We start from the raw sequence: 27,860 nt of genomic DNA, 5'->3' as shown, positions 1-27,860 counted from the left end.
GAAGCAAAATGATGGATTCCAGTAAATAAATTTAGTTTGCATTGATTAATGATGATGAAAGTAAAGACCTAGCATTGGACTGTATTTTGGGCATGTCAGCTGTGATTTATAATAGGAAAATGGCATACGCTCAAAAGGTAAAAGTTTGGATAAAGGATTGCTTCAAGTTGTTTGTATTTTTCTTCTAGGCAAAAGCCCAGCTAGAGAAGACAAAAACTACTCTCGAAGCAGAGAACACAGACTTGGCCAATGATTTGAAGCAAGTCCAGATGGCCAAGCAGGAATCAGAGCGAAAACGCAAACAGGCTGAACAGACTCTTGCTGAGCTGAACATCAAATTGGCTGAGATAGATCGCGTTAAAGCTGAGCAGACAGAGAAGGCCAGTAAGGCCACAACTGAGTTGGAGACACTCACATCACAGCTGGAGGCCGCAGACACCAAGAACATACAGCTGGGCCAGAAAGTCTCCACTCTGGAGGCACAGCTTGCAGATTCTCAGGTACTTGGTATTGCATGATGTGAACATATATGATTCTGGATCAGTTATTTGGTAGAAAAAAATACAAATGAAAAAATAAATATAAATATATATAACAAGTGGACCAATTCCTCAAAGTCTTTAAAAGTGGCAGGTAAAATGCAAGTGAGTGTGTGGGATCATTGTTTTTGCATAAATGCACTAGTATCAAGTAGATGTGCAATAAGGAACCAAATTTCTGTTGATATATCAAATGCTTATCCACTTGCCAAATTATTATGCAATCAAAGTAATCAAGTTTAATTTTATGTATAATGTTTAGCTCATTCTAGGTCAGTGGGTCAAATAAAAGGAAAAGCTTGTGAACGCTCTTGAGATATTTATTGCCAAATCTTCTTGAAACTTGGTCAGAATATTTGTCCCAATGATATAACATTTAAGTTCTAAACAAAGTAATGCAGTAAAAAAAAACACACTATAGTTAACAGTGGCCAATTAACTAAACCGCTTGTGATTAGGGGCCATATTTTTTGCATCATCATCATGACAAGCTGTGAATATCTGTGCTAATGATATCTTGGCCAATGTCTAAAATGGTTCTTAAAATATCACAAAAGCTGAATAATCATTGCATTTCCTTTGGGTCTTAGGTGAGCTTCCATTTGCATTTTGCCCTCTTGTACCTAATATCTGCTTGTCCAAACCATATGTCACTAATACTCAGCAGTATATATTTTTGTGTAAAGTCTTAACCCTTTCCCGCTTAGAATCAACGTGAAAATGGCCATATGCAACCATCAGAACACCAGAACAGCCTGCAAACACTCGCAGTCGCTTCAGGTTTTAATGCTGTTTGCCGCTCATTTGTATGTTAGGGTTTGAAATGAAAGCTTTACAACTTCAATCTAGTGAGAAAGGACATAAATTTACTTTGATTTTTTAAGGGACTACAAACATGTTGAAATTTGTATCTAAGCGGTAAAGGGTAAACCTTCCGCTGTCTCTCTGGGAAAAGAGTCTTAAGGCATGTGCATGAAGTGTTGTCCCAGATGACCCTGTGCAGTATGCACAGGCTTATCAGGGACCACACTTTCCGCTTTTATTTAATGATTTGTTTAAAGGAAGTCACATTGGTGACATTCTCTGTGCGTGTGTTCCAGGAACTTGTTGAGGAGGAGACACGTGGCAAGCTGGCGGCCCAGAGCAAACTGCGTCAGGAGGCAGACGAGAAGGAGGCCCTGAAAGAGAGGCTGGACGAGGAAGAGGAGACTAGACATGCCCTAGAGAAACAGATCCAGGACCTGCAACAGAAGGTTCAGTGTTGTGTTGTTGTTTTTTTTGTTCGAATTTTGGCTGTTATAGGAACCCATTTCCAATTGAAAAAATGTACATAATTTTTCCCAAATGGTACCTAAAAAATTCTCAATTAAAGGTTTCCAAAAATGATAAATAATTCAAATAAATCTCAACTTTGAGTCCAGCTCTCTAAGTTGAACCTTAGTAAATATAATATTCAAAACACTTTTTCTCAATTTTAAAGTTTTTATACGCCCGTCTATGACGGGACGTATTATGGTATACCCCGCGTCTGTCCGTCCGTCCGTCCGTCTGTCCGTCCGTCCGTCCGTCCGTCCGTCCGTCTGTTAATGTCGTACGCTACGTCAAATATCCTTTGACAGATTTTCTTCAAATTTTAACACAATCTTAATATTGATAAACCCTGATCCCCTTTCGTTTTTGACGGAATTCTGAATTGTCGTTCCAGAGTTATGGGACTTTGTTCGTCAAAATTTCGTGATTTCATTGAATGTCCTACTGTAGCTCAAATATCCTTCGATGGATTTTTTTCAAATTTCAACACAATCTTAATATTGATAAACCCTGATCCCCTTTCGTTTTTGACGGAATTCTGATTTGTCGTTCCAGAGTTATGGGACTTTGTTCGTCAAAATTTCGTGATTTCATTGAATGTCCTACCGTAGCCGTCCGTCCGTCCGTCCGTCTGTTAATGTCGTACGCTACGTCAAATATCCTTTGACAGATTTTCTTCAAATTTTAACACAATCTTAATATTGATAAACCCTGATCCCCTTTCGTTTTTGACGGAATTCTGAATTGTCGTTCCAGAGTTATGGGACTTTCTTCGTCAAAATTTCGTGATTTCATTGAATGTCCTACTGTAGCTCAAATATCCTTCGATGGATTTTTTTTTTTTTTTTTTTAGTATCCCTGAAAAATTGAACAAGGTGAGCTTTTTTCTATTCCGATTGTACACTACCACTTACCCATCTACATTTCTCTTTTATTATTGGTCAAAATATCTATAACAGGTTTACTTCAACTCCATATCCTCTAAAGAAATGCATACATATACTCAAAAAAAGATATGGTATGAATGTCAAGGAGACGGCGCTCCATGCTCATGTACTTATAAAATAAACCATGTATTCAAATACAAATAAACTGAAGTAAAAAAATGATTCAAAGGGTTATTTATTACCTTACAACTTCATTGGCGAACGACGGGCGTATCATGCGCTCATGGCGCAGCTCCTCATTGTTTTTATAAAAAAAACACACTGAGGTTGGCACATTGTCAGGGAGGGGGGTTATAAATGGCTGACATTTGAATGGAACTTTTAGCATTGAATTGTGTTGACGGTCATCAAATCTAGGTGCATCTGTTTACATCAATGTTAATTGGGTTGTTGTGATATTTAACCAGGTTTTCCGAAGGAAAAAACTGGTTATTAGATTGGCGAATGCGGGCGGGCTGGCTGGCTGGCTGGCGGGCTGGCTGGCGGGCGGGCGGAACAAGCTTGTCCGGGCCATAACTTTGTCGTTCATTGTGAGATTTTAAAATCATTTGACACATTTGTTAACCATCATTAGACGGTGTGTCGCGCAAAAAAATTACGTCAATATCTCCAAGGTCAAGGTCACACTTTGAGTTCAAAGGTAAAAAATAGCCATAAATGAGCTTGTCTGGGCTATAATTATGTCATTCATTATGAGATTTTAAAATCATTTGGCACATTTGTTCACCATCATGGGACGGTGTGTCGCACGAAAGAATCACGTCAATATCTCCAATGTCAAGGTCGCCACGACTAAAAATATATTTATTTTAAAACAAACTTACAAAGGGGGTTAATTTTGTTTGTTAATTTCAAAAGTTCAGTTTAAGTTGTCTCCCTTTATCAGATTTTTTTTCACAATGAAAACCTGGTTTTGTGACAATTTTGTCCCTTGTTTCTTCTTTTAGCTGTTTTCTGTTTTGAGATGGCTTCTCAAGTAATTCTTTGTCATTCTACAGAATAGTATACTCTTAAAATATTTCCATCATTTACTATGTGATCTCAAAATATTTTAGTCTCCCTCTATGAAAAGGGGGTTAAAGGCATGTGCATAAAGTGTCGTCCAAGATTAGCCTGTGTAGTCTGTACAGGCTAATCAGGGACCACGCTTTCCGCCTTAACTGGATTTTTGTCAAGAAGAGTCTTCCTTTAAAACAACAAATACAATAAAAGCGGAACGAGTGAGAGGGGGGCTCATTAAATTAAAAACAAGCTCATAACTGTTCAATGTCAGATGCATTGGCATTAAGTGTCGTCCCAGATTAGCCTCGCAGTCCGCACAGGCTAATCAGGGATAACCTTTTCCACCTTAATGGTTACAGATGATAGAGGTGAAGAGGAAGGCGGAGGAAGAGGCAAAGAACAACGAGGCTCTGGAGGAATACAAGAAGAAGGTTGCCAGGGAGACTGAGGCATACAACTCGCAGATTGAGGATGCGCGCAACGCGCAGGACAGGCTGGAGAAGTCACGCCGCAAGCTGCAGGAGGAGGTGGATGACGCAAACATGGAGTTGGAGAAGCAGCGCTCCAGCATGGTAGCCTTCGAGAAGAAGCAGCGCAAGTTTGACCAGCTACTTGCTGAGGAGAAGACTGTCTCAGAGAGGTGGGTGGGGCATAGGGAGACCTGTGTTTATTCATTTGTCATATGAAGGCTTGTTCATTCATTTTTTAGCTCATCTGTTTTTTGAAAAAAAATTATGAGCTATTGTCATCACCTTGGCGTTGGCGTCTGCGTCGGCGTCCGGTTAAGTTTTGCGTTTAGGTCCACTTTTCTCAGAAAGTATCAATGCTATTGCATTCAAACTTGGTACACTTACTTACTATCATGAGGGGACTGGGCAGGCAAAGTTAGATAACTCTGGCGTGCATTTTGACTGAATTATGTGCCCTTTTTATACTTAGAAAATTGAAAATTTTGGTTAAGTTTTGCGTTTAGGTCCACTTTTTTCAGAAAGTATCAATGCTATTGCATTCAAACTTGGTACACTTACTTACTATCATGAGGGGACTGGGCAGGCAAAGTAAGATAACTCTGGCGTGCATTTTGAGAGAATTATGTGCCCTTTTTATACTTAGAAAATTGAAAATTTTGGTTAAGTTTTGTGTTAAGGTCCATTTTATTCCTTAAGTATCAAAGCTATTGCTTTCATACTTGCAACACTTACTAACTACCGTAAGGGGACTGTGCAGGCAAAGTTATGTAACTCTGACTGGCATTTGGACGGAATTATGGGCCCTTTATACTTAGAAAATTGAAAGTTTGGTTAAGTTTTGTGTTTTGGTCCACTTTACCCCTAAAGTATCATAGATATTGCTTTCATACTTGGAACACTCGCAAACTATCATAAGGGTACAGTAAAAGGACAAGTTGCATAACTCTGGATGTCATTTTTACGGAATTATGGCCCTTTTTTGACTTAGTAACTTTGAATATATGGTTAAATTTTGTGTTTCGATCCACTTTACTTCTTAAGTATCAAGGCTATTGCTTTCAAACTTCAAATACTTTCATGCTATCATGAGGTTACTGTACCTGGCAATTTGAATTTTACCTTGACCTTTGAATGACCTTGACTCTCAAGGTCAAATTATTAAATTTCTCTAAAATTGCCATAACTTCTTTATTTATGATTAGATTTGATTGATACTTTGACAAAACTACTCTTACCTGACATACCACAATAGACTCCACCCAAACCATCGCCCGTGCCCCCCCCCCCCCCCCCCTATTTTTTTTTTTTTTTTTTTTTTTTTTTAAGATCATCTCACAAATGACCACCACAACCCTCACACTATAACCCCCCGCCCCCACCCCACCCCCTCCCCAATTTTTTATTTATTTATTTTGATTATTTTATGTTGAAATACCGTCCAAACCATCGCACCCAAGAACCCCCCCCCCCCCCCCCCCACCCGAATCCCCCCCCCCCCCCCTATTTTTTTTTTTTTTAAGGATCATCTCACAAATTACCACCACACCCTCACACTATACCCCCCCACCTCACCCCCCCCCCCCACCCCCCCCCCCCCCCCCAATTTTTTTTAGGAAACGGTTAAAAAACACAAATATTTATTTTTATTATTTTATGTTTGAAATACCGTCCAACCATCGCACCCAAGAATCACCCCACCCACCCACCCCCCCCCCCCCCCCCCCCCCCCCCGATTTTTTTCGCATTTTTGGAAGAAAATGTAATAAATGTCCACACCCCCACACAATGCACCGCTCTTCACTCCACCCCTCCCTCCTTTGTGATTGAAAATGAGAGTCCCTTCACCTTTAAAAAGAATATAGATGAGCGGTCTGCACCCGCAAGGCGGTGCTCTTGTCATATAAAGGAAGTCCTTTGACCTATTTTCAAACTAAGAAAAATAGGCACTACTGTTGTACTACATGGCAATGCCAAATGATCATTCTTTAGCTTACCCAAAAGGACTTAATAATTTTTATTTGAAGATCTCTTTTCATGTGGATTTTTGTTTCTCCAAAAAAAGATAAATGAAAAATAAAAAGCTTGACAGTAACTGTTTATACATTCATTAACAAACAAGCTGAGAATTCAATTAAATGTATGCCTTGAATTTGCCAACATGCCATCTCATTGGTACATATGTCATTTTAACAAAGTTTTACATTTAATACAACTAGTAATCGAAGAAAGAGTGTGTGTGTGTGTGTTTTTGTTGCCTCTCAGCTTACGGTTTTAGTCAGTGACTAATAAAAAGGATGCGTTCTGTGTATTTCCTGAGATTTTAGCTTTGATACGTATGTGTATGTTGCATTTCCATATCAGATCATGGTGAGTCGCATTGTGGGAAAACTGGGCTTAATGCATTGTCTGAAAGTGTTCTCTCAGATTAGGCTGTGCAGTGTCCACTTTATTGGATGTTTTTTCACCAAGCAAACAAAAATCCAGTCTAGGTGAAAAGTGTTGTCCCAGATTAGCTTGTGTGGATGCAGATTATAAACTGGGATGACACAGTATGAACATGCATTAAGTCCTAGTTTTCCGATAACAGTACACATTATGTGTGTGTGTGTGTGTTTCAGGCTGCTCCAAGAGAAGGACGCTGCAGAGAAGGAAAGTCGTGACAAGGAGACCAAGATCCTCAACCTGAACAGAGAGCTGGACGAGATGAAGGACCGCCTGGATGCTGTCGAGAGGCAGAAGATTGCCCAGCAACGAGAACTCGAGGACCTTTACTCCACCAAGGACGATGTCGGCAAAAGTGTATGTACAGTAGTCATAGTGGTTGATATTGTTAAGTAAATATCAATTTTTTACATTTTTGTCAGAGAAGGGGCTTTGAAAAGGTGAGCAATAGCCAGAGATGGCATCTTTGTACATGCCTATAATAATTGCTTGACTAAATAGATGATGAGGATTAAACTATATTGCCAGATTGATAATAATTTTATACGAATCTGATTAATAACTGAGCCGAGCTCTTGAAAAAAATGTGCTTAACGTGTGTACGTATTAGTGATAGCCAAGTTAAGCCAGTGCAATACTCAAAGGGTAATCAAGAGCAACACTTTTCCTCTGTTATGGAATCTTTGGTACAAACAAAAAAACACATAAAATGTTGTCTCCGACGACTGCACAGGGATGTCACTAAACACACACAAATAAGGCCGGTTTTGCAAGATTGCGGCGTACACTAACCTCTGTATGGCCACACAGGTGCATGAGCTGGAGAAGTCTAAGCGTGGTCTGGCGGAGCAGGTGGAGAGCCAGCGTGTCCAGATAGAGGAGCTGGAGGATGAACTGCAGGCAGCGGAGGACGCCAAGCTGCGTATGGAGGTTAACATGCAGGCTCTCAAGGCACAGTTTGAGCGCGACATGGCCGGCAGGGATGATGCTGTGGAGGAGTCCAAGAAAGCTCTCGTTAGACAGGTAACTGGTGTACATGGAAATACATGTATCAGTTTTTAACATTGATTGTGATGAAGGTTTTGAGTCTAAAATGCTTTGTTTTGTCAGTAATGCTAATAATTTTGTAGCACAATCTTGTAAATATTTTTGTTTAATAGTTCGGAAAGTTACTTACTGGTCATTTCATTCATGTTTTATTTTATTTTTTTAGTATTGATTTTTGATGCTTTTACTGATAACATTTTGCATATTGATGTTCATGATTTAGAATTCCTTTTAAAAAAAAAGCATGAAAAGAATATGAGCCTAATTCTGGGAAAATTGGACTTAATGCATTGTCTGAAAATGCTCTCAGATTAGCCTGTGCAGTCTGCACAGGCTGATCAGGGACAACACTTCCCGCCTTAACAAGATTTTTGTTAAATGAAACAGCTTAGAGAAATGGAGGCTGAACTGGAGGAGGAGAGAAAGCAGAGGGCAGTGGCAACGAATGCCAAGAAGAAGCTAGAGAATGACATGAAGGACTTTGAGCAACAGGTGGAGGCAGCCAACAGGGTGAAGGAGGATGCCATCAAACAGTTCAAGAAGCTGCAGGCTCAGATGAAAGACTTCGGTCGCGAGCTCGATGAGGCCCGCCTTGCCAGGGACGAGATGCAGGGACAATTTAAAGGTAATCTCACAGTAACAAAATGCTGGATGGCAATTTGATTAAGGATTTTTCTGGTTGAATGTGGTTGTTTTGTGTTTTGTATTCCTGAACACTTCCCCGCTCAGAAGCATAGTGGAAATGTCAGGTTTCATGCTGTTTGTTGCTCATAAGTATCTTGGGGTTTGAAATGAAGCCTTTAATATTTAAATCTAGTAAGAAAGGTTTTTAATTTTATTTGATTTTTGAAAGGGTTACAAACGCTTCAAAATGCACATCTGAGTGGTAAAGGGTTAAATCAGTCAATGCATGAGTTCACAAATCAACTAATAATATCTTGTCTTATTGCAATTATTTTATTTTAATTTTTCGTGAATGAAAACTAGCAAAACAAAACATAGATCATGATGTGCCATGCAGATTCAAGGAATAAGCAACACTCTTGGAAAACGGGGTTTGATTCATGTGTAGCACAGGCCAATCAAATACGACACTTTCCGCCTAGATTGGATATTTGTTAAGAAGAGACTTCCTGTAAACGAGCGGAAAGTATTGTCCCTGAATATCCTGTGGTGTCTGCACAGAAAAATCTGAGAGGATGCTTAGTGCACATATATTATGCCTTGTTTTGACAGAGCGCAGCCAAAATTGTTCCCAGCTGCTCTGAAGAAACGTCCTAGTTCAATTATGAGATTGTGCTTTCAGAGAATGAGAAGCGTCTGAAGACACTGGAGACAGACAACCTGAAACTGCAAGAGGATCTGGCTGCTGCAGAGCGCGCTAGACGTAATGCTGAGGCAGAGAGGGATGAACTGCAGGATGAAATCGGCAACAACTCATCCGGAAAGTAGGGCTTCACCTCTATTTTATGTCTGGTCCAGACTGACTTTAAATTAAGCCTGACATAGCTTTGTTTTCACGAACAAGATAATGTGCATCAAATTTCTAACCAGCTTTAAAGGGGCCTTTTCACAGATTTTGGAATGTTTTGAAGTTTATCATTAAATGCTTTATATTGATAAATGTAAACATTGGATATAAAATGCTCCAGTAAAATATCAAGAATAAAAAAATAAAAGGTAACCCATAGCAGTGCTCGAACCACTGAACCCTGGACTTATGGAGTAAAAAGTCTACCACTTAGACCACTCAGCCATCCTTCCACTTACAATGCCAGATGTATTTTTTACTTTATTTATGCAATCTTTGTAATTTCACAAAATATAACGACAACAATAGATCTCTTTTTATCCCATCATCAGACGTGCATTGTCGAAATAAACCACTGTGGAATAAATTTTCCTCTATTTCGGCAGTGCTGAAATATAGCTGTCACGCGCGGCGGAGAATGGTCATATTACTCGGAATCAACTATAAAGTAATCATTTTTAGAAAATCGAATCAGATTCAACAAAACAAACAATTTGATACCAAGATGTAATATATTTTTAACACATAATGCAACTCAAAAAGCAAAAAAACGTTATTTACAAATATTAAGTGCGCGTACTCGTGACGTCATTATTACACGTCATACGACACTATGCATGTTCTTTCACGCTAAAGCTGCTGTTGTTAAGTGTGTTTTTTTTCATTGTTTCTTGAAAATAGGGGACGTCGAGGTATGATAATCAGAATAACAGGTTAGTTACTGATCTTTTTGTAATGTATTAGGCTCGGCACGATTAAAATAATGAAACAATGTTTGCTTAAAATAACTTTGGGATTTTCCGTGTAGTTCGATTTTCCTATTCTATTTTTAAAGAAATAATTTACGACTAAGAAAATTGATGGGATAAATCGAATACTAGGTCGGTGCCGAATAAAGCAAAGTTTATTTTGCTCGGCACGAAAATCTGAACCACTCGCCAAGGCTCGTGGTTCAGATTTTCTAAGCCTCGCAAAATAAACTTTGCTTTATTCGGCACCGACCTAGTATTCTCTATATATTATTCGTTTCGCGTTGCAACGCTTTATAATTTTCTGGTTTTTAAATAGTTAAAAGATGCATATAATGGCTATTTTAGAGCATGGTAACTTTTCAGTACTACTGTTTCCTCACAACTATCATAACTAAAAAGAAAATTTAGGAATCTGAAAACCTTTTTTCAATTTTGTCAATTTACCCAAACGTGAAAAGGCCCCTTTAAGTGAAGTCATGCAGACTTAGATCCTGGAATCTTTAATATACTATTCTTTGTCTTTATGAAATTTACTCCCAAAGCTTCAAATTGCAACAAATTTTATAAAAAATTGTATACATTAAGTAGCACAAAGCATAAGTTTCAGAAAAAGGTTCTATGTGAAAATTTGTCAATTGAACGTTCACTGAATTGTTATCCGTTCTTTTTTATTATACGCCCGTCTATGACGGGACGTATTATGGTATACCCCGCGTCCGTCTGTCCGTCTGTTAATGTCGTACGCTACGTCAAATATCCTTTGACAGATTTTCTTCAAATTTTAACACAATCTTAATATTGATAAACCCTGATCCCCTTTCGTTTTTGACGGAATTCTGAATTGTCGTTCCAGAGTTATGGGACTTTGTTCGTCAAAATTTCGTGATTTCATTGAATGTCCTACTGTAGCTCAAATATCCTTCGATGGATTTTTTTCAAATTTCAACACAATCTTAATATTGATAAACCCTGATCCCCTTTCGTTTTTGACGGAATTCTGAATTGTCGTTCCAGAGTTATGGGACTTTGTTCGTCAAAATTTCGTGATTTCATTGAATGTCCTACTGTAGCTCAAATATCCTTCGATGGATTTTTTTCAAATTTCAACACAATCTTAATATTGATAAACCCTGATCCCCTTTCGTTTTTGACGGAATTCTGAATTGTCGTTCCAGAGTTATGGGACTTTGTTCGTCAAAATTTCGTGATTTCATTGAATGTCCTACTGTAGCTCAAATATCCTTCGATGGATTTTTTTCAAATTTCAACACAATCTTAATATTGATAAACCCTGATCCCCTTTCGTTTTTGACGGAATTCTGAATTGTCGTTCCAGAGTTATGGGACTTTGTTCGTCAAAATTTCGTTATTTCATTGAATGTCCTACCGTAGCTCAAATATCCTTCGATGGATTTTTTTCAAATTTCAACACAATCTTAATATTGATAAAACCTGATCCCCTTTCGTTTTTGACGGAATTCTGAATTGTTGTTCCACAGTTATGGGACTTTGTTGAATGTCAAGGAGACGGCGCTCCATGCTCATGTTCTTATAAAATAAACCATGTATTCAAATACAAATAAACTGAAGTAAAAAAATGATTCAAAGGGTTATTTATTACCTTACTACTTCATTGGCGAACGACGGGCGTATCATGCGCTCATGGCGCAGCTCTTTATTTACATTGTGAAAATGCATTTTAGGCTGGCTTTTCAGTGCCTTCCCCAGGAATTTGTTCAGGCGCCCCGGGGATGGGTTCGGGAGGGGTGTCCCCTGCCGACGTTGATTTTTTTTAATTTAACGTGTCAATTCACGTTCTGTGGTGCGTTATAACTCAAAGAAAAACAGCGTCAAAAGACGTCATTTGGTGCGCTATGACTCTTCAAAAAAAATCCCCCAGTCATTTAAAAATATATTTTTTTATATTGTTTAATTGTTTTAAAACTTTTCCGCACAGATAGTAAAATCCCGACTCGAACGATACCCCAATACATCCGTTTCAACCCGACTCTATTACTGTATACTTACTAGTTTTCAAGTTTCTATTTATTACCCGATAATCCCGTTCATTCCGTTTTTATCAATCGCTTTCGGGTAAATATTTACGAAAAAAGCTTTCAGATATTTCTTTAACACAAACCTTGCCATTTTTTAAGTGACTATTTATAGATTTGATGAAATATTGCCTCTGAATATGCGTCAATCCCCTGACCTGTTTTGTGCTTGTTAAAACGCTCAATACACGCCATTTGTATGTAATAGACGCGACGTTGTACATGTTGCATAATTTTCGCGCTCTTTTTAATTGAGAAAAAGATTCGACACAAAATAAATTTGCACAGCTAATTTGAAGCAAAAATATTTTACGTTGCGGTAACATTTACATTCGGAAGTGTGTTTCGGATTAAAAACGCGTTAACATCGACTTACGGTAATGGGTTTCGGATTACAAATTTAATTATTCCCATTTGAGATTTCAACAAATATTAACCGTTGCGTTATAAATTCAACGATAATTTGTGTACACACTTTATGAGTCGAATAAATGTTTTGACGGAATTATGCATAAAATTCACGTTGTCCACGAGGATCACGGCCGGTTGCCATCATCAGTCTTCTAACTACATCAGTCTTCTAACTATCGATTATCGGACGAAACATTTACAAGTGTGCGTAATTAATTCAACGAAAATTTGTTAAAGCGCATTACGTGTCGAATAAATGTCAGAAAAACGAGGTGAATCAGTTCTATAAATGGACATGTTGAAATATACATGTACTGGAATTAAATAAATTGTTATCACATAATTGTAACCGCTATAATAATTAATTGTTTACCACTTGCAATTAATTTCTCTCGTATTAATTATGAGTCATAGGTAACACTTGTTTACAGTAAAAAGGTGTGATGATGATGCCCGAAACCGTCTTTAATGTTCTGTACTGTGCTAATTACCGGTTTTATATTACTAAAATGGTACAACTACTTGCTAATCAAGATGCAATAAACTCTTACTTCATGCCCGACGTCAATCAAAAATAATGGTCGATAGTAAACCCCGCCCTCATGAGCATTCGCGTAACCGATGAACTTCACAGTTTAACGACTGGAAAGTTACCAGATACATCCTTGTCAGCATTTAAATGACCGTGTAATGTGGCTAGAATAATCGATACGCGCGTCATTCTATTCTCTTATCAGTGGATTATCCATTACCCCATGTGGTGTTTATGGCGATTACTTGTGAAAGTAGGTACCGAGTGCTCTTTTAAAACAGGGAATATTGATACACTGATAGGGAAACCTTGATTTTTTTGGACAATCTCCACTTTCTTTTACTGAAGAATACACTGATCGGAAAATTTCAAGCGCCCCGGGGACTCTGATTTCGAAATTCGAAATTCAAGCGCCCCGGCAAGGGGCGCTTAAATGGCCTGGGGAAGACCCTGCTTTTGGAAAAGATGGGCTTAATGAATGTGCATACAGTGTTATCCCAGATAAGCCTGTGCAGTTTACTAGTGTATTTTTTATTGAAATAAAGTCTCTTCTAAGGGAAAATCCAGTTTAGGCGTAAACTGGCATCCCTGACTAGTCTGAATGAACTGCAAAGGCTAATCTGGGACAACACATTGCACATGGATTAACCCATTAAGCGCTGGAACCGAATTTTAAAGGCCTTTGCAAACAGTTTGGATCCAGATGAGACGCCACAGAATGTGGCGTCTCATCAGGATCCAAACTGTTTGCTATTCTGATAGTATTCTTTGAAAAAAATCGAAGAAAATGCTCAATTTACAAATTGAGCATACAACAATTTAGCAGACGACAAATTTCCCAGCATGCAAAGCTCTTTGTTCCCAGAGCATGGGTCATTTGAAAGGAACTGTTTTGATATTGTGAAATGTAACATTTGTTAATTTGTCTTTTTTAAGTGGCCTAACGTTGAAATGGTTTTATTGCCAGGTCTGCACTGCTGGATGAGAAGCGCAGGCTGGAGGCCAGGATTAGCCAGCTGGAAGATGAGCTGGAGGACGAACAAGGCTCCAACGCTGACCTTGTGGATAAGGCACGCAAGGCAACCATGCAGGTAGGAAGGACAACAGTTCAGTGTATTGACTGCAATTATATTTGTTAAGTTTTTGTATTGGTTAATAGTTTTCTTCTGTAAGTCATAGGTTTGCACGTCTTGATCTGTACAAGAACTACACAAGTCAACACATGCAATAAAAGAATTTTTAAAGTTGTTTATCTGGTATATTAATCCATCTTTATTACTATTAATTGATTTCGAGACATCAAGGGCAATAAATTGTATATTCATGGTATTTAAGTGTTGAAAAGAAATTAACAAAATCTTGTACAAGGTTTCATGTGGTTTAAGCATATTGATTAATTCCAACCAATGACCCTTTTCGTAACTGTTTGCCAGTTAGTTGGCAGCATATTGGTTCACCACTCCTTCTTGACACCAAGCGTTATTGTTTATTCCTTTCTTGTTCAGATGTAAAGTGAAAAGTAGCATACAATCAGAACAGCGAGTAACTGACAGGCTGTTGTATGTTGTGTGCTGCTCATCAGTATCAAATGGTTGGAAATGAAGCCATTAAAACTTGAATCTAGTAAGAAAGGTATTTAATTTAATATGATGTATTAAGGGACTACAAAATCATCAAAATGCGTATCTAAGTGTTCCCGTATTTCTCAGTTTGAGCAGTGCCAGACAGACCTGCAGGCTGAGCGTAATGTGAGCCAGAAGTTGGAGACCCAGCGTATGCAGCTGGAGCGGGCAGCCAAGGACTTGAAGGAGAAGCTGGCCGAGCTCGAGGGACAGCTGAGGACACGCACCAAGGCCACCATTGCAGCACTAGAGGGGAAGGTGGCAAACCTGGAGGAGCAGCTCGATCTGGAGACAAAGTAAGCAGAGGGATCTTTGCGTGTGTTTGTGGGTGTGTCCAGGTGTCTTAGTGCGAACATTGCAGGCATTCGATTTGTCCTCTTTTTAACTTCAACATTATATCAATAAAGTTGTAAAATTGAGTGCCATCTGTGTAAAAATGGAAAGATTTGAAAAGGGAATAGGAGTTTTAGCTGCTTTTCAAATCGTCCATGTTCATGTCGGATATTGAGGTTTGTGTGTGAAACTTTTGTATCAGAGGAATAAATGTTAAGCAGGTAAAGTATATAAGAAAAAAGAACAAAATTGAGAATATAGGAATAATGAATTACCTCTGAAATTTAAATGTGTGCCTGTCCATGAGATCCTTGGACAAAAATTGTTTATGTTTTAAAAATAAATAAATATTAATCTCTATATAACCAATAATGTGTGAGCATGTGAATGGCTAGATAAATTGTCAATTCAAACTTGTCAGTCCGTTTCTTTTTCCGAAAATTCTGATATATGACCAGCTGTATTTAGCCTATTTGAGCCTCACCTGGAAAGTGTCAGCCCAGATTAGCCTGTGCAATGCGCACAGGTTAATCAGGGAAGACATTATCCGCCTTAACTAGGTTTACGTTAAAAAGAAACTCCCCTTCAAACACAAAATTCCATGAAAGGGGAAAGTGTCGTCCCTAATTAACCTATGCAGACTGCCCATGAGAACAAGACTCCTCTTGTAACCATTAACATGTACTGTTGTTCCCCTGAAGGGAGCGTAACAACATGCAGCGGGCCAACCGGCGCCTGGAGAAAAAACTGAAGGAGGTGGCGCTGCAGGCCGAGGATGAGCGTCGCCATGCCGACCAGTACAAGGATCAGGTAGGGTGGACTGGCTACTTCCTGGCAGGGCTTTTAGCAGAAATTTGACATTTGTACTGTGAGATATTGCTTCAGGACATTTCGATTATACTTAGTGTGGGCAGAATTCTTGTGTTTGACACTTGTACTATTATATATTGCTTCTTGAACTATTGTGTACGACCTATGGTATCAATTAATGTTGCTTTATGACATTCACATTATAGTTCCAGTATAAACTCCCTCTGTCGGCGCATACTTGGAAGCTTTGCATATAATGCATATAATTGAAACGAAAAAATAACCAGTTTTCATGAAAGTTTAAGGTTACACACTGGCTTATCAGGGACAACACTTTCCACTTTTACTTGATTTTGTTCCTTTTAAAGCGGAAAGTGTCATCCCTAATTAGCGAGTGTGTACCCTCGTGCATTCAGCCCAGTTTCCACAGAATGCAATACTTTCTGTTTAAAATCCCCTGTGCCCCTAAAAAAGCATATAATTTAGATTAAGAATAACAAATAATCATGAAAGCTCAAGATTCCTTATAATTACTATAAAATGTTTGCGTGCAAGTCAAGACTGGTGTGTGTTACAAGGTGGACAAGATGAACGCTCGCGTGAAGGCCCTCAAGAGACAGGTGGATGAGGCAGAGGAGGAGGTGACACGCATGAACACCCAGAAACGCAAGATCCAGCGCGACCTTGACGACACCATGGAGCAGAACGAGACCCTGTCACGTGAACTTACCACCATGAAGAAGTACAGGTAAGTTTGCGGTCTTATGGTTATTGTGCCATAAATTTTGTGTGCAGTAGAAATATATTATCTCTCTCTGTCTCTTCTTGTTTTCTTTTGTTGTTCACAGTATTGTTGGAAGCTATCTTGTGTTATTTGTAATGTGTCCTACAAGTGATACTCTTGAAAGTGTTGGTGAGCAGGTTCATATCTTTTATAAATTATTGAGATGTGATTTTTATACATCCAATTAAAAAATCTAGATGTATTATGGGAATGACTTTATTAGGTGATAGGGTGGCATCTTAGAAAACAATGTCTACTGGATATGTCAAACACTTCCAATAACATTAAATTTTGGAATATTTGTTGGCATAATATTTCCGCTATGTTTGATAACAAGCCAGATGGCATTAAGCACCTGTGAATTATGGCCTTGGAATTGAAAAGAAGCCAAACTTACCTTGTCTGCTCTCAAAGTCCATTCGTTTAGATTAGATCATTGTTACACTTTGTGAAATAAAGTTTGAGGGCATACATTGTGGTAAAGTTTGAGGGCATACATTGTGGTAAAGTTTGAGGGCATACATCCCCACCAAGTTTGATAAGCAGCAAAATGGTATGAAGCACTTCTTAATTATGGTCATTGGAATCATCCCAATATTTGCTAAATTAATCTTCTCTGCTCTATTATACGAGTTGGTGGTTTTGAGTCAATGACTTAAGTTTTCTTTAACCAATCTTCATGAAACTTTGGATATATAGCAAGCTTGAATGGAGACCCAGCTTGCTATAGTACATAGGGCTAGTTGTTTAACGGTCAGTGTTACTAATAAAAGAAAAACTATTTCCTCTCAAAAAAAAAAAAGTTTTCGGTATTCTGTTCAATCTATTACTTGAAAATCGGCTTGAGTGAAAAGCCAATTTTCATCAGATTTTTACCATCCAACCTATGAGCAGATAGACTTATGACTATCAAATAATTGTATACATCAATGTTTGTGTTAGTTATTTTTATTTAAAATCCTAGGCATTAGCTATAGCACTGTTAAGTTGCTAATTTATGATTATTTGTTACTCACGTTTTCTATAAAGGGCTATTTCAGGGATAATGTTCTTTTGGTACTGTGTTTTTATTAGTCCCCTATCGGTTTCACCAGAGGGGACTTATGGTTTGCGTTCTGTGTGTCCGTCAGTCAGTCAGTCAGTCTGTCACACTTTTCTGGATCCTGTGATAACTTTAAAAACTCAGGGCTCGCGCTGTCGTTGGCCATTTGAGCCATTTGCGAAAATATCGAGAATTTGGCTCAAGAAAATTCTGATTTGCGAAAATGCTAAAATCTTGTAAAAATTCATTAAAAATATCCGCCATTTAAATCCAGACTGGTTTCTTTATTTTTCTTATTGTTTTAATGAAAGTGTTGGCAATTCAAACAATAAACGAAAACCCGTCTGCACCAGAACATGTGACATCGCTCGACCTTAGACGACTATTGTTATTGAAGCGCACGTGGTAGCTGGCCAATCAACATTGAGTTCGCTCACACACACTATTGGGTCATTCATGCGCAGACACAGTATATTGGGAATACACAGTTGATATTGTCGTCTGCCAACAATATAGCGGCCGATGGCAAACGTCGTATTTAAAGATAAACACAATGGAAAGAAGCGCAACAATAACTAATTTCTAAGCTGATCATTTCACACCTTTCTACAGACTATCGATCTGAATTAAAGGATAATAATTAAATTAGTTCTATGACTATGTCGATGATGTTACACCTTTCTTCCGATTAGCGTTTGAAATTAAAAGGTGATAATTAAGTTGTTTTTAAACCACAAACTATGCTTTTGTAAAGCAATATGTCAACCAAATTGTATATTAAAACGCATTTGCTAGGTACATGTAACTGGTTTTCAATTTTCTGAAATCAAACAATACGTACATTTTAATTCAAGTGCAACACGCGTACAATTTTTCGGACTGTCGTTTTCGGATACATTATTTTTCGTCGATTGTAATTCATTTTCGAAGCTCTTTATAGAAGAAATAGAATGACGAATACACTTGCGGTGATATAGACGATGTGGTTTATATTATTTCAAATTGTATTCATCTGAAATTGCAATTGGAAGGACTATAACAAAGAACAATTAGTATGGCTCTGGGTGGGGGCTCGGCCCTTTTTTTTCAGGATTTCAAATTTGGGACAATCGACACCACTATTAAATGTAGATCTACATGTATAAAATAAGTTATGTTTGTACTTTGACAAGTAGCATATCATTATTTCTATATTGAAAACTGCATATTATATTATGATATGTGATATGCCCTTGTGGTCTTTAAAAGAAATATAAACAAGTTGAAATTACATATTATTATTTCAAAACCAGTTTTTGCGCGCCGAAAAACGAAAACTGGTTGGCTCAAAGAAATTTTCGGCCAGCGCTAGCCCTGAAACTCTTAATATTTTTTCATGAAACTTGAAACATGGATAAATGGCAATAAGGACATTATGCACGTCATTTCATTTTGTTCCTACGTCAAAAATTCTGGTTTCTATGGCAACAAATATAAAAAAATATTTCTGACAATGGTGGAGCCGGTAGGGGACTTATATTGCTTGACAATAGTCTTGTTCAATGTTATATCTGCTCATGTCAACAATGCCCAGCAGCTATGATAAAGTCTTCATAGGTATACCAGGTACTTTTACATGGAAGAAATTGTACAATTGTCTATTTCATTGTGTTAAACTCGTGTAAAAGTGTGTGTTTTATAGGTAAAGTGATCAATCTTGACATAAATACCTGTACTAATTATAAAAGTAATTAACATAGGCAAAAATGACACATGGGAAGAAGTGTCATTATAGTCCTTTACTGTTGGCATGTCCATGGGCAGATATATATGCTACCTGGCAACAATGTCACTAATACTGGGCATTTTGTACTCAGAGGCTCCCGGGTGGATCCGCAAACATCCTCTTGAGGTAGCCCAAATACAACCTGGTTAGTCTTTGTCCTGGTGTATGTTCTTTTTGGCTTTGATGTGCTCTATATCAGTCACTCATAACCTCATTTTCTGCTGCTATTTTACACAGAGACAGCAGGTAAGTGTGTCACCACATTGCCTTGTTGCCACAGAAATGATTGTCATGATTACTATGCAACTCAACACGCCACTCCTTAATTTGTACTTGTTTTCCTCACATTTTTTCCTTTGTATTGTTCTATAAATGTATTAATTTCAGTGCTTGCATAATTATGAAGTTCTATCACATAGTTTTAAAGTTGGACAGCCTGTTTGTTTGCTTAAGTTTTTTATGTTTTGTGCTTTGGCAATGGGAGCTGTATAGTTAGAAAAAGGTATAGGGAGTTAAGTTTAAACACATTGAGTTGATTCATGTTTGTGCACAATAGACCATTAATTAACATAAAGCAGCAGAATCAGAATACAAAACCATTAGTCAATATATTTAATATTAAGGCTGTTATTAAGATTAACTATTGACTGCAATTCAAAAGCTTTCAATCTATCAATTCTGTCGAGAACAAGCCAAAAACAACCATTTTTTGTGTTGACGTTATAATCCAAAAAACCTTGTTCCTTTATGCAGGAAGGAAACAGAGACAGGGTATTTCATTTAGAGCCATATACTTTATTAGATTCCTCGCCCTTTTTGTGTAATATCATAGTACAGGATAACTTTTTGAAGTTTAACATTTTATTTTATTTTCAGAATTAGTCACCATATAATTTACTAATATTGCAAGCTTTGTTGTTTTTTTATAAAAATATTAATTGCCATTTGAAAACATGTTTGAAAAAGCATGACATATACCCATGTAAATATTTCTCAAAGCATGTGTCTGATCCTTTTAAGTTCTTATATGAACTACAATTATACAAGATTTTTCTACAAAATGTCAAGTATTTTGCATAAATCTTGTTTAACTAGAAAAAATGTTTTCACAAATATTACAATGGACTGCAATGGCTTCTTGTGAACATGTAGTTTAAAATGTAAAAGAATTCGCTTAAGTCTTGTTCCATTTTCGCTAGAAAAAATGTTTTCACAAATAATAAAATTAACTGCATTGGCTTCTTGGGAACATGTAGTCATTTTTCAAAGAGAAAAATTACAAATAACTTCATAAGTTTGTATGTGAATGGTTAATTTAGAGAATCCACAAATATCGGGAGAAAATAATGGCATTTATACATCACACTACTGCTACTAGGTTTGCCTGTTTGTTATAATAAATAAACCTGCAAAAAACTAGTTCAGCTTGCAAGCACATCACTCCTGTTTTCATTACCGGTAAATATGTTCAGTTTACCTAACAGCACACATGTTAAAAGTTTATGTAAAGCATGCATCGCATACTGTCCTCGATTCTCCTACTATAATGATTTGCATACAAGAATTATTATGTTTTATGAATATATGTTTTATAAATATGTGTATCTGTCTTTTTTTAATGCATGTAGAATTGTATTTACCAAATCATTGTATAGTTTTTATTGATAAAATTTAATGTATAGCATCCAAATGCCTGTGTAAAACAATGTACTTTTATTTATGATTGCAATATGTTTGGATTTATTCAGTTAGTGATTGGATACATGGAAGGTAAATTGCTTACCTGTTGCCAGAATATTATAGCAACATAAACAGTTATACTTCATGCATAATTTACCAGAGAGAAAACACAGACACTGCAACATAAACTGTTATACTTAATGCATAATTTACCAGAGAGAAAACGTTAAAAAATATAAACAAATTTTCCTGCAAGCCAAACGAAGTAATTCAGGTATTATAGCTCTATATGCTTCATTATATTTGTTATTGTATTTTGCTAGTTTCATTTGACAAATGTGTGCTCTCAGATGGCTAATCTGGTGAACACAGTCGCTGCTTTGTCTGTCCATCCGTCCTGTCTTCTATCCTAATGATTATCTTTAGCAGTTCCTGTTTTCCACTATGGAGATGTTACTTGAGGCCATAATTCACTGAAATGATGTAGTAAGCTAAGATAATAACAAGATGTCTGCACCATGAAGTTGACCTTATGATTGTAAATTTCTCTTACAATATTGACCTATAAATGCTTTCTTGACTATTTCTTGCCAGATATTAATACAATAATGTAAAAAGCATCATCAGATGTTTGCACTGAACCAGGAAGTTCTAAGTTTCAATAATTGAGCCGCAATATGCAAACATGGGTCTTGTACCATATGCGGCCAGCGTAGCTCAAGACCACTGTGTATCCGCTAAGTCTGGTCAGGAGATACCCTGAAGAGACCAAGAAACCTTGCGTGACCTTATAGTGGACAGTGTAGGAAACCTTGCGTGACCTTATAGTGGACAGTGTAGGAAACCTTGCGTGACCTTATAGTGGACAGTGTAGAAAACCTTGCGTGACCTTATAGTGGACAGTGTAGGAAACCTTGCGTGACCTTATAGTGGACAGTGTAGGAAACCTTGCGTGACCTTATAGTGGACAGTGTAGGAAACCTTGCGTGACCTTATAGTGGACAGTATAGGAAACCTTTCGTGACCTTATAGGGGACAGTGTAGGAAACCTATCGTGACCTTATAGTGGACAGTGTAGGAAACCTTGCGTGACCTTATAGTGGACAGTGTAGGAAACCTTTCGTGACCTTATAGTGGACAGTGTAGGAAACCTTTCGTGGCCTTATAGTGGACAGTGTAGCTCCTGACCAGACATAATATGCACAGCCTATTATGGAGTTATGCTGGCAAATGTCGGCTTAAGACCAGTTTTCGCATGGTACGGGTCAAATGTTCTCAGGGTTAAGGTTCTTACAAGATGATTGAAATGTAAATATCCTACACTCTTTCCAATTCCTTCACAACTAGTGGCCAGAATATAATCTAAATGTATTTGATATGTAAATATTAAGTAAATGAAATAAATGGTTTTGATATTTCTTAAGTAATTGCATTCCTATTAATTGACAAAGCAAATTGGGAAGCTTCTATCAGTAAACTGATACCTTTGGGTTCATTGTTTTGCTCCCCCAAAATTTATTTTGGGGGGAGCATATAGTCGCCGCTTTGTCTGTCCGTGTGTGCGTCTGTCTGTCCGTCCGTGCAAAATTTTTGTCCGGGCTATTTCTCAGCAACTAATGACCAGAATTCAATGAAACTTTTTGGGAAGCTTCACTACCAAAAGGAGATGTGCATATTATCAGCGGGTTCTGGTCAGATGATTTTTCACAGAGTTATGGCCCTTTGAAATTTTCTATAAAAAATTATTGTCCTTCCAACTACTGTGCCCTCAAGACGTTTCCTTTTATCTGAATATATAGTGCAATATTGTGACAAAAAAAAACTTTGGGGAGCATCACCCATCTCCAACGGTTTCTTGTTTTTATTATGCCCCCTTTCAAAGAAAAGGGGGCATAAAGTGATCGGACTGTCCGGCTGTCTGTCTTTCCGTCACACTTTGCGTTTAGGTTTTGAAAAATGCTCATAACTTCTATGTCCCTTTAGATATAACCTTCATATTTGGTATGCATGTGTATATGGACAAGGACTTTCCATACGCACACAAATTTTTACCCCTGTGACCTTGACCTTGAACTTGGGGTCCCCGTTTAGGTTTCGAAATCTGTGTTTAGGTTTCGAAAAATGCTCATAACTTCTATGTCCCTTGAGATATAACCTTCATATTTGTTATGCATATGTATATGGACTAGGACTTTCCATACGCACACAAATTTTTACCCCTGTGACCTTGACCTTGAACTTGGGGTCCCCGTTTAGGTTTCGAAATCTGCGTTTAGGTTTCAAAAAATTCTCAACTCCTATGCCCCTTGAGATATAACCTTCATATTTGGTATGCATGTGTATATGGACAAGGCCTTTCCATACACACAAAAATTTTTACCCCTGTGACCTTGACCTTGAAGTTAGGGTCCTTGTTTAGGTTTCGTAATCTGCGTTTAGGTTTTAAAAAATGCTCATAACTATTATGTCCCCTAAGATATAACCTTCATATTTGGTATGCTTGTGTGTATGGACAAGGCCTTTCCATACACACACACATTTTGACCCCTGTGACCTTGACCTTGAACTTAGGATCCGCATTTAGGTTTCGAAATCTGCGTTTAGGTTTTGAAAAATGCTCATAACTTCTATGTCCCTTGAGATATAACCTTCATATTTGGTATGCATGTATATATGGACAAGGCCTTTCCATACTTACACAATTTTTGACCCCTGTGACCTTGACCTTGAACTTAGGGTCCGCGTTTAGGTTTTGAAATCTGCGTTTAGGTTTTGAAAAAAGCTCATAACTTCTATCAAGCGTTTATAGGGGGCATAAGTCATCCTATGGTGACAGCTCTTGTCTGGAATTGTTTTAATTTGAATGTGTGTAGTGTTTTCTCATTTTGAATTTTCAAAGCTTCTGCTGCTTCAGATTGATGAGTTACTTAATGAAATCAGCACAGTTCTTTTTTTTATGTCCCCCACCACTATAGTGGGGGACATATTGTTTTTGCCCTGTCTGTTGGTCTGTTTGTTTGCCCCAACATTAACATTTTGTCATAACTTTTGCAATATTAAAGATCATACTTCATATTTGGCATGCATGTGTATCTCGTGGAGCTGCACATTTTGAGTGGTGAAAGGTCAAGGTCATCCTTCAAGATAAAAGGTCAACAACAACAAAAAGCGACGCAGAAGGAGACATAGTGTTTCTGACAAACACATTTCTTGTTTAAATCAACTATAGTTGATTGAGGGAGAATCATGATTTAATATGTTTTGCACATTAAGTACTTAATCCAAACTCACTGTGTTCAGTCTCGTTCATGTGTTTTATTTTCTAGGATAGTAGTAGATGATAAAGACTAGGTTAAATAGCAGGTGAGGTATGGCTGCATGTGTAACGGCCTTTATGCATGTGCCATGTTCTGAACGTGGATGACCAAACCTTGTCACTTGCCAGGTTTTAATTGCCATCTGAGTAAACATACTGAACTCTTTCAGATTTAAATTGTATGTTTTACACTCATAGCTTTCTGTATTTTAATACAGGACTGTTTCTGTTATGAGATATGTTTTGTGCACTTGCTAACTATTGCTTTTAGAATATCCAACAATTTAGGGTTATTTATTCCTCCCTTGTGCTTATATTATACTCATTAATTGGTCTTTCTAATTTATTTTCTTAGGAAAATATCTGTATTATCTGTTTGAATCAATGTGAATCTTTGTTTATTACTTGCAAGTACCATACACTGAGTTAGGTGCTTTCATACTTGAGTATTTCTTTATCGTGAGTTATTTTTTATTGCAATGCATTACCATTGTAGTTGCATTTTGTATTTTATCCATGGCAGACTGGTTTGCGCTTTAATTTATTTGTCATTTCTGAATACGAACTTTGATTAATTGCCTGCATTGATAGTTTGATTTATTGTAGAATAGTAATGTCATGTAAATTGCTTAAAAAAAAGTTTATTTAATAAAATATATATTCAATTGTAAAACAACAACATTTTATTGACAAAAATAATTGCAATCAACAATAACTAACAGGGCAATATTATTAACCCTTTCCCACTCTAAAGCAAAGTGAAAATGGCTATATACAATTACCATAAAACCAGAAAAGCCTGCGAGTAACTAGCAGGCTGTTTAGGTTCTATGCTGTTTGCTTCTCATCAGTATCATAGAGTTGGAAATGACACCTTTAAAACTTGAATCAATTAAGAAAGGTCTTTAATTTAATTTGATTTTCTAAGGGACTGCAAACAGGTCAAAGTTCCCATCTGAGACGGAAAGGGTTATGCCCACTTTAGCATAAATTCTTTACACCAAAGTTTGTAATCGGTATCGCCCTTGCAACCCAGTGGTAGTCAGAAGGGCAAACAGTTCCATGTGATGCTCAAAGCGCAATGTTTACCGTGTTTCAGACCATCAGCTAGAGCCAGTGCAGCACGTTCAGTCGTCGCTCTGCGGGGTGGTGATGACAACGAGGAAGAGGAAGATGATCTGGACAAGACTGCTGACACCACCGCTTGATTGCCATGACAACCTTAGAGTGCCCGCAACATGAACTCGACATTTGTTTTGTTGTTCTTATTATGTTTACATACTGTTTGAATATTCCGTGTATTCCGATGCTGTTTTCTTGAAAAGTAACCCAACATTAGTGTTTGGGTTCATCCGCAGGACGTTTTACTATTATTAACTAGGAGCAATATTTTCATACTATCTAACTATGAAATACTTCAAGCTGTGTTTTAATGTATGTTTGTTTTAGCATGTATTCTATTTGTGCATTAATATCCTGCTTATCTATAACTAATATTTGATCATCGTTAGATTTTGGAAGGGGGGGGGGATTCAAACTGTGAAATTATTACTAATAGGTAGAAATGTGTTTATTAAAGGGGAAAAAAGCCAAAAAATATATTATTATTAGATATTCAAACTATAACTGATTTCTTTGTTAATGTCATTGCTTTTTGAATGTCCATGTTTGTTTGTTCATATACAAAGTGTGATGATGGTCATATACTTTCAAGCAGTTTTGGTCTGTACTAGTTGTTATTGCCTGAGTGCCTGTGCTTTATGTGATCAACTGACTCTAGCGTAATGGGAACAACTTTGTATGTATTCTTGTACACTTAAAGAAGCTGCCATTGTATTGGCTAAACTCATACTTACATTTTTGGCATTAATGATTATACACAAGTGCTTTTTGTTTTATTAGTGTCAAATTGCAATTCCACCTCTTCTTGTTGAACAAATGATTATATTTAGATGGTAAATTTTAAATAACCAAGTAATTTAACAATGAACATTCTATAATTGTGCATAAGCTATTATTTTCAATTTTTATGGCATTACACGTATGAAAAATTCTGTGATCTTTTCGTTTTATTTCAATTTAAAATATTGGCTCCAGATTAACTGAAGCATTCCAGGGCTTTCCATAATAGTGTCTCATTAGTTTACCATAAGGCATTGTGAACAATTGTTTGTTATCTTACCTTATGTTTTATAACTTACAAACGCACAGTCACCCCAACTAGTTCTTCCATTATGATGTAGTGTTAAACACGATATAGTGCTTGTTATTTGGATTTGGTTTTTGTTAACTGTATATAAGCTTTTTTGCTAATTTTGATATGTTATTTTATAACATGTATTTTCTGTGCTTAATCTGTATATATAACTGATTATCTATATATTTTGGCAGTTAACTAGCTATATTCTTTGTTATATTCTTAGTATTCTTACTGTTATAACACAGTATTCACGTAATTATTTCTGCATGTACACATTACTGAAATTTAAAAAATTTACAATGGTAGTACCCTACTAGATAGTAAAAATGATCTGCATAGAAAGTTGTTTTTGTTGACCGCATGATATACAGCCTTGATATTTTCCCTTTATACGATGAGCATACACCTTAGTTAACAGTCACCATTTGTGTTTGAAATTCTGCGCAGTTTCCTTGGAAGAGCGATAGTTATTCGGCAGCATTAGTCTAGTAGCGCTTATGTGTATTCTGCTGTGTGTTGTTTAGCAAGCAGTTGTTGGAAGTCTGTGTCATAATTTGGCTGCTATGCAACTGAAATATTTGTGATTAAAACGAGTCCTTAATTGTGATTCATCTGCCTTTAAATATTCGTACAGTCATTTCTTTCAAGATTGCAAAAATAATGTAGTTATCCTCTTTAAATAATGACATCAAGGACAACGCCCATGCATACAATATCATTAAGTGAATACTGCAGTTGAATATTTTGTACTTCATACTGTACTGCAATGTGGTGACGTAAGTGATGACGTCATGTTGCTACATATCATACTCCAGTGATAACTCCTCGCTATGGTTACAGTTTTTGTCTGAACCAATGTAAACACCCATCATGACTAAGATGAATAAAAGTGTCGGTCATTTGTCATGTCATTTGCGCAATCCTGTTTCTCACTACTTGACTTAAAACTTTCCTGTAGTTTTTTGTATTATGTATGAACATTGTAATGGGAACAAAGTATTTTTATGAATCTATCATTAAACGTTTGAAAAAGAAGTGTCTTTGTAACTTAATTTAAGTAGCATGATGTTTGTGCTTTGTATGTTATTGTTCACGCTGTCAACAATATGTAATTTAGCATCGCTGTGGAAAAATGAGACAAAGTGCATTCATGCAAAGTGTCGTGGAATCTGCACAGGCTAATCAGAGACGATAACTTCCGCTGTTAGACTTTATCGTTTAAAGGAAGTATATTATAAACCAAACTAGTCTTAACGGAATGTGTCGTCCC

The 27,860-nt window shown here is 37.1% G+C and overlaps 1 protein-coding gene across 19 annotated transcripts in view; it reads left to right on the top strand.

The window, feature by feature from the left end:
• LOC127866605 (myosin heavy chain, non-muscle-like) overlaps positions 1–27,625 on the top strand; it is an 83,233-nt gene extending 55,608 nt beyond the window's left edge. For 9 of the 19 annotated variants that reach the window (XM_052407271.1, XM_052407266.1, XM_052407268.1 and 6 more), the window contains 13 exons: positions 189–500; positions 1,640–1,792; positions 4,159–4,439; positions 6,888–7,068; positions 7,522–7,734; positions 8,146–8,383; positions 9,065–9,206; positions 14,006–14,129; positions 14,748–14,956; positions 15,695–15,803; positions 16,382–16,551; positions 19,632–19,640; positions 25,490–27,625. In XM_052407271.1, the coding sequence (XP_052263231.1) occupies positions 189–500; positions 1,640–1,792; positions 4,159–4,439; positions 6,888–7,068; positions 7,522–7,734; positions 8,146–8,383; positions 9,065–9,206; positions 14,006–14,129; positions 14,748–14,956; positions 15,695–15,803; positions 16,382–16,551; positions 19,632–19,640; positions 25,490–25,598 (2,250 nt within the window). In that variant the 3' untranslated portion in view covers positions 25,599–27,625. Of the gene's footprint in view, positions 1–188; positions 501–1,639; positions 1,793–4,158; positions 4,440–6,887; positions 7,069–7,521; positions 7,735–8,145; positions 8,384–9,064; positions 9,207–14,005; positions 14,130–14,747; positions 14,957–15,694; positions 15,804–16,381; positions 16,552–19,485; positions 19,540–19,631; positions 19,641–21,142; positions 21,165–24,400; positions 24,443–25,489 lie in introns of all 19 variants that reach the window. The other 10 variants (XM_052407279.1, XM_052407270.1, XM_052407265.1 and 7 more) reach the window with 8 other exon arrangements.
• Positions 27,626–27,860: the final 235 nt, after the last annotated feature.

Source organism: Dreissena polymorpha, chromosome 2 (assembly GCF_020536995.1).
Source record: "Dreissena polymorpha isolate Duluth1 chromosome 2, UMN_Dpol_1.0, whole genome shotgun sequence".
Classification (NCBI taxonomy): domain Eukaryota; kingdom Metazoa; phylum Mollusca; class Bivalvia; order Myida; family Dreissenidae; genus Dreissena; species Dreissena polymorpha.
This window is presented reverse-complemented; position numbering and strand designations above follow the sequence as displayed.